Consider the following 7,309-nt stretch of genomic DNA (forward strand, 5'->3'; position numbering starts at 1 on the left):
CGGGAGCCAATGGAAGACGACGGGCACGGAAACAAACATGTCAGCCTACTGGTGCCGCACACCACCACAACAAGGCTGAGGTTCATTTCTTAGCTTGCCGTAAACTACAGAACATGCTGAGCCTGACGATAAGAGAGGTCAGTCCGTCTATTTATCGCTCTTTCTTCCCTCCGCAGGTGAATACATATTCATACCCAACGTGTTGCAGTAGCCAAAGAGCAGCAATCGTTCTGTGCGGCTCCATAACTTAAAACGGCCATTAATACCTTTATGACTGGTTTTAAAGAGTATCTCACAATGTTTGTCGACAACTCTGTGGTTGTCTAAGGTCTTGAGTAACAGTAGGTGATATTACCAACCCAGGTTTAAGAAACTGGGGAAGGTCCAACGCTCAAGACTTGAGTCAAAGAAGAAACTTTGACACCTCTTCTGTTCTCCAGGTGTCTTTGGCTCTCAGAGAGGGAAGGATCTCCCCGACAGAGCTCTGCAGAAAGTGTCTCGATCAGATTAGGACAACGCAACATCTCAATGCTTACATCAGTGTCACAGAGGAGACTGCTCTGAGGCAAGCTGCAGAAGCAGAAACCAGAATGAGGCAAGGTGTGTGAGAACATCTCCAGCTATATGGCTCCTCTCATTAGATCCTTATTCCCCTGCTGGCATGTACAGAATTAGCAGATGTCAGACCATGTTGCTACAGTTGGGATAGCGACCACAACAGCTGGCTAGAAGGTGAACCTTTCAACGGGCCTTTTTCCACCCTGCGTCATTTCTGAAATACAGTATGTTCTCCCTTAGGTGTCCCGAGAGGTCCTCTAGATGGAATCCCCTTTGCAGTCAAGGACAATTTCTGCACAGAAGGCATCCAGACCACATGTGCATCCAGGATGCTGAAAGGTGTGTGTGAACTGGAATACAGTCAGTCTTATTAAACAATGCAGTAGTGATCCCTTCTCTTGTCTTTGAGCAGACTACACGCCACCCTACAGCGCTACTGTAGTCCAAAAGCTGTTTGACCAAGGAGCCGTTCTCATGGGGAAAACCAACATGGATGAGTTTGCTATGGGGTGAGATCAGTGGGCCGTGTTCACCAACACCACTCTCAGGAAATTTGTTCTTTCAGTCTAAGGAAGGTTAATTTAATGAGGCTTTAGGCCCAGTTTGTCGACTCGATATGAAATCAGCCCAAATTCTGCACTTTGTGTAATCTGATTATTGTGGCCCTTTTTCTGATCCTCCTGTTGCGGGTTAGGTTTTGGTTTAGGTTAGGGTTAGGGTAGGGTCAGGGTTAGGTTACAGGCTAGAGTAAAGGTCAGGGTTAGGGTTAGGGTTGAATTAGGGGCTAGGGTAAGGGTCAGGGTTAGGTTAGGGGCTAGAGTAATGGTTAGGGTTAGGTTAGAGCAGGGGTCGGCAACCCGCGGCTCTGGAGCCGCATGCGGCTCTTTGGCGCCGCCCTAGTGGCTCCCTGGAGCTTTTTCAAAAATATGAAAATGTAAATTGTTTTAATATAATTTCTGTAGGAAGAAAAACGTGACAAACATTCTTAATGTTTTCCAATGCTGTATAAATGCGTATAATAAATATTTAATTCCAACATCTCATTATAATGAAAGTTAAACTTAAAGTGGCCATGTGGTGCGTCATTCTCTCCAGGATGCGCTGCAGGGAAAATAAGCATTTCATCATGAATGCTCATTATGTATTTGTAGCCTACTTATCGTTTGGAAAGTAGGCTAATACAGCTAATATAGACACTTACAGCATGTGTTGCCTTTATTATAAGCCCTATATAAGGCTTTACATTTTTTGCGGCTCCAGACAGATTTGTTTCTTGTTTTTTTGGTCCAATATGGCTCTTTCAACATTTTGGGTTGCCGACCCCTGGGTTAGAGGCTAGGGTCAAAGTTGGGTTAGGGTCAGGGATAGGTTAGGGGCTAGGGTCAGGGTTAGGTGTGGAAAGTTTTATCTTCCTCATTCACTCTGAAGATGTTTTGCTGCACCGACAGGTTTGTTTGCTGGTGACGATGTTGCTGGCTAATGATTCTAATTAATGTTGATTCTGGCTAATGATTCTAGTTAATGTCTTCATTAATGCTAATGAAGTTTTTAAAAATGTATTGTCCTTCACATTGTGACAGGTCAAAACCACGAAGATACTGTATCAATAAACACTTTTAAACCAGTAACATGATTTTTTTTGGCTTTAAACAAACAAAGCCAAACAGACACATGCAGTTGGTTTAAATAGGGGTTTTATATCTTAGTTGCATTTTTATTTTCAGCTTTGTCAAGATGTGATGGACAATAAAGTTTTTGGAACATTGAATATGTTGGATACAAACAAACATGTGGAATCTGCTGTATACTTGTTGGAGAAAAAATCATTTTATTTTATTAATCTAATTTAATAACAGTAAGATGAGTTGTTGGCCACATTATTCCTTTTTATATAGTCTGTCCTGAACTTATCTGGCCAGTCTTGAATGTCCTCTAGAGGTGAGTAATGTTTAACCTTTTAATCTGTCCCATTGGCAAACATTGGCAAAAACCAGTACCTTATGAAAGCAAGAGATATCCCAGCCATCATCAGCTGATGGTGTTCCTTGGCTATTTTTATGGAGATGTCAGGGCTGAAGCTGACCCCCTGATCTTTTGGTCCTTTATTTTATTCCAAGTGCTGGCAGTACTGATGGAGCTTATGGCCCCGTGCGAAACCCATGGAGCTATGCTAAGTTCTACCGGGAGGCTAATGGAGCTGAACCAGACTCTGACTGGGTGGTGACAGGTGGAAGCTCAGGAGGAAGTGCTGCAGCTGTTGCCTCCTTAACATCGTTCTTGTGAGTCGACACATTTTCCCATGTAGATTGAAAAATCCAAAATACGTAAAGTAAAAATCTGCTGGTTTGGTACTTGGGCAGGGCTTTGGGTTCCGATACCGGTGGTTCCACCCGTAACCCTGGAGCACTGTGTGGCGTGGTGGCCTTAAAGCCTACTTACGGGCTGCTGTCGAGACATGGACTTATCCCCCTGATGAACTCCATGGATGTCCCTGGGATCTTGACCCGCACCGTCCATGACGCAGCCATCGTTTTAGGTAAGAATTTGTCGGCAAGCTTGAGAAAGATACGTAACCCCAAAGTTTCCCCTCAGGTCAGTGTCAGATGCTTGCAAATCTGCTTTGGCCTGACCTTCAAGCTACGCAGACTCCTCCAGCATGCAGACAGATAGGGAGGGGCCGTAACATGTTTGTGTTTGTGTGTTTACACAGGTGCCCTCCAAGGTCTTGATAGGAAAGACTCGACAACAATCCCTCCTCTTTCAACACAGATGGAGCTACCTGAGAAATCTGATGTTCGAAACATCTGTGTAGGCATCCCAAAGGTGTGTGCTCTCCCCCTCACTACCAATGGTCCATGATAGTGAGGGAGAGCTGAGGGCAAATGTCTCTTGACACCCAAGCAGCAACACCCAAGCAACTTAAACCCGATTCACAGCCACTCTATGATGTTGTGTTTTTCCCACGTTGGCAAAAACGTGGTGGTCCAGAATCATCTATTGATCACACGGCGTATTCTGAAGCTCATCTTGTCTTCTGCATTCTCATGTCTGTCAGGAATATCATGCCCCAGGGCTGCAAGAAGACACGTTAGCAGAGTGGCGCCGGGTTGCTGACATGTTTGATAGGGAGGGAGCACGGGTTGTCCAGGTATCCCTCCCCCACACCCAGTACTCCATTGTGTGCTACCATATCCTGTGCTGTGTTGAGGTGGCATCTAATATGGCTCGCTTCGATGGTCTGGAATACGGTATGAGCCAGTATGGTATCTCATCATTGAGAGAATTAATCATTTTAACACGATATTATGGCGTTAATCAGCAAAGGACTGATTTCTCTCTCTCTTCTATCAGGCCATCGTAGTCCGGTGGCGACTTCGACAGAGGCCATGTATGCTTCCACGCGTCACGAGGGCTTTAATGATGTGGTGAGAGGGAGAATATTGTCTGGGAACTACTTTCTCCTCAAACAGTAAGGACCTGGCTGAGAGGGGTTAGGCCTAACTATCTATACATACGGCTGTGCATCCATCGCTCTGTCAGCGTGTATTTTTCAGTGTTTTATTTCACACTTGTCTCCATAGGAACTTCGAGCACTACTTCACAAAGGCTCAGAAAGTCCGCCGAATGATCGCAGATGATTTCAAGCGAGTATTTGACTCAGGTGTGGATGTACTTCTGACCCCAACCACTTTGGCTGATGCAGCCCGTTACTGCGACTTTAGCCAGGAGGACAACCGGACACGAAGCGCTCAGGAGGATGTATTCACTCAGCCGGCCAACATGGCAGGTATGTTACCCTCAATTTGTGGGTTGCTAGCATCGCTACAGTTTCCTCCAGCCTCAGAAGTGTTGAGCTTTTATTGCTCCCTTTAAAATGTGTCCTCCATCCCAGGTCTTCCTGCCGTTTCTGTGCCCACCGCTTTATCCAAGCGAGGTCTTCCCATTGGTCTGCAGCTTATAGGACCTGCTCAACAGGACAAGATGCTCCTTACTGTGGCACAGTGGGTGGAGCAGAGTGTTGGTTTTCTTGCCCACAATCACTATGAAGATGCTGTAATGTCAATGAACAAATGGAGAAGTGTGGATGCACCATTGGGGTTTCATGTATAAGTGAGATGTTTTAAGTCCTGAGCATCTGTCGTTACCCCTCATGTTCTATCCCACTTGAGCTGCAGCCATTTCCAAACCCATTTGTTCATTTCTTGCCAAGACACATTCCTACCCCACCCCCCCAGAATCATGGAGATACGCCCCTTGATCAATCAGTACATTTGTTGATGCTCTCCTTTACATCAGCAGTAGTCTGACAGGCCATTGCGCTCCTCTGTACCAACAAATTAAAACCATTTTGCAACTGGATCTCACTGGGAACAAGCATGTCCAGACTGGGAAGCCACATACCAGCTTCTCTAGAGGACTCTGCTCAGGTTAATGCACACCAGTTCAACGGTCAATGAACCAAGAATTAGTTTTGGAACTTTCACAACGTTTTATTTGACATTTGCATAAAAGCTTAATCACAACTACATTTCACAATCAAAGCAATGACCCAAGCATCTGCTTAGCAACAAGTTTGTGTGCTACAGAGCTCGATGCAACCTGGAAACAGGTTTGTAGGGCAGTGGAAGCGTCAGGGTACTCCTAAAAGATTCAGTGCCGGTGCAGGAGCAGAGGAGCAGCCATGGCCAGCAGCGCCGTCCAACAGTCCATCCTACCGGAGCCATTCGTCACTCCTACCGTTGTGTTCTCCGTAGCTGCATACGTGTGGTTCGGCATGGTCAAGTTGTCAGGAACCGTGGTATTCTGGGCCTGAACCACAGAAAGGAAAGCACATTAACAACCCCAAATGTAGCAGGTTGATCACTGGGGTTAGTTCCTTGTGTGTGCTCATGGTGTCTGATCAGCCGTGCACATTATCACTAGTGACATGCGTGTGTGGTTCAATCTCAGTCCGATGGAGGCTTTAGGAACTGGCAGTCGGTGCATTCAGAAGCAGACGTTAGAGACAGCTCACCTCAATTTATCACTAAAATGTCTAAAAATGCACCAACCTGTACCAAACAAAGGCTGAGAACAAGGAGGAAACCCAGGAGCAGCTTCTTCATCCTGAATGTGGCTCAAACAGCAGGTCATCTACAACAGGCTGCCAAACCCAGGTGCTCTTTATAACCGTGATGCATCGTCAGCCCCACCTGCTGCATCAGCACTGGCAGAGGAGGAATTATATATGTGTTTTGAACTGTTTTTACTATTCAGAATGGAATGCAGATATATTTAAAGGTGGGTGTAGACTTCTGGACCTGTTTCTGTCTCTCATTTTGGACCTGTCATCCATTTGGATAGGAGGCGTCTCTAATATCTGATTATCAAGGTGTCCAGCCTAAAATACTGCATTTCCAAATGAATGAAATCAATGAACCAGATAATCCTAACCATTGCCTGGAGGAACCAATCACACAGGAAGAAAAGTTAAAGAAATACACTATGGAGGTGAGGAAGGAGTTGACGTTGACGGTGTTGGTCTGGCTGCTTGGACTACATTGACGACACTAACACGTTGTTGAACAGGTTTATTTGTGATCATCCGTCACAATGATGAAAGCAGCAGATCCTCCGTTATCCCCTAGTGCTTCTCCTTAATACAAAGAGTTGGTAAAAACCAGAACTCTCTATTAGAGGAAGTCTAGTATAGGACAGTCTATTATAGTACAGTGTAGCATAGGACAGTATAGTCTAGTATTGTCCCATACTAGACTGTCCAGTCTTGTACAGTACAGTCTAGTATAGGACAGTTTAGTACAGTTGAGTTTAGGAAAGTACAGTATAGTCTAGTACAGCACAGTATAGGACAGTCTAGTATATTACAACAGTATAGTCTAGTATTGTCCTGTACTGTAATAGACTGTACTGTACTAGACTGTCCGGCACAGTATAGTCTAGTATAGTACAGTAAGTACAGTATAGGACAGCATAGAACAGTACAGTCTCATACAGTACAGTCTAGTATAGGACAGTACAGTCTAGTATAGTACAGTGTAGCATAAGACTGTAAAGGATGGTACAATATAGTATAGTACAATACAGTATAGGGCAGTCTAGTACAATAGAGTACAGTATAGGACAGTCTAGTCTGGTATAGTATTGTGTGTAGGTTTGCAACATTGTAGGTTGCTTTCTGATCCAAGTTCTTTGGGTTTTCTTTCTGAAAAAGCCTTTAAAATCTGTTCAAGCGTTTTAGAGGCTTTTGCAAACAGATGCTGGCTGTCACATAATCCCCTCGATGGAGGTAATTGGATACTCAGGGTTACTACTGCCATTATTTTAGATGTGCCCCCCCCCACACTTATGTACGATTATTCGGGACCAAAAGTTGAAAAGAGCTGAGAGACTTTGATAAGTGGGTTCTGATCATACAGCAACACACTATAGAGTAGTCATTTTAAAGTTCATTAGAGGTCTCCCTGCAAGTGCCATAGTTGGAATCCTAAACAACGATCTGCAGCCTCAATCAAAAATCAAGCTCAAACACATTATCCAAAATAAACTATCCAGAGTGTGGGGCAGCAGAGCACATATGTGAGGCTTTCTCTGTCTCTCTCTCACACACGCACACACAGAAAGAGAGAGCGTGTCTCTGCGTATATACAAAACACAAAAAATGTTTGAAGGTCGGTCTTCTGCTGAACCATCGTATGGTCCAGACCCCAATATACCCGGCATGCACCGCGCGCCAGCCGCCATGTCCTGTGTT

General features: G+C 44.9%; 1 protein-coding gene and 1 long non-coding RNA gene across 2 annotated transcripts; one reads left to right on the forward strand and one right to left on the reverse strand.

Annotated features, from left to right (window-relative positions):
* Positions 1–4: 4 nt before the first annotated feature.
* Positions 5–5,855, forward strand: qrsl1 (glutaminyl-tRNA amidotransferase subunit QRSL1). The gene is made up of 11 exons (XM_057058853.1): positions 5–137; positions 441–600; positions 799–897; positions 971–1,067; positions 2,676–2,837; positions 2,919–3,094; positions 3,269–3,381; positions 3,614–3,806; positions 3,910–4,027; positions 4,140–4,345; positions 4,451–5,855. Exons 1-11 carry the CDS (start codon positions 114–116, stop codon positions 4,666–4,668), a joined length of 1,566 nt encoding a protein of 521 aa, XP_056914833.1. The 5' UTR covers positions 5–113; the 3' UTR covers positions 4,669–5,855.
* Positions 5,028–7,118, reverse strand: LOC130540024 (uncharacterized). Its single transcript, XR_008954282.1, has 2 exons — positions 5,610–7,118; positions 5,028–5,367 (listed from the first exon to the last, which is right to left on the reverse strand). It is a non-coding gene; the product is annotated as an uncharacterized LOC130540024 (long non-coding RNA).
* Between the last annotated feature and the right edge of the window lie 191 nt (positions 7,119–7,309).

Source organism: Takifugu flavidus, chromosome 16 (genome assembly GCF_003711565.1).
Source record: "Takifugu flavidus isolate HTHZ2018 chromosome 16, ASM371156v2, whole genome shotgun sequence".
NCBI lineage: Eukaryota > Metazoa > Chordata > Actinopteri > Tetraodontiformes > Tetraodontidae > Takifugu > Takifugu flavidus.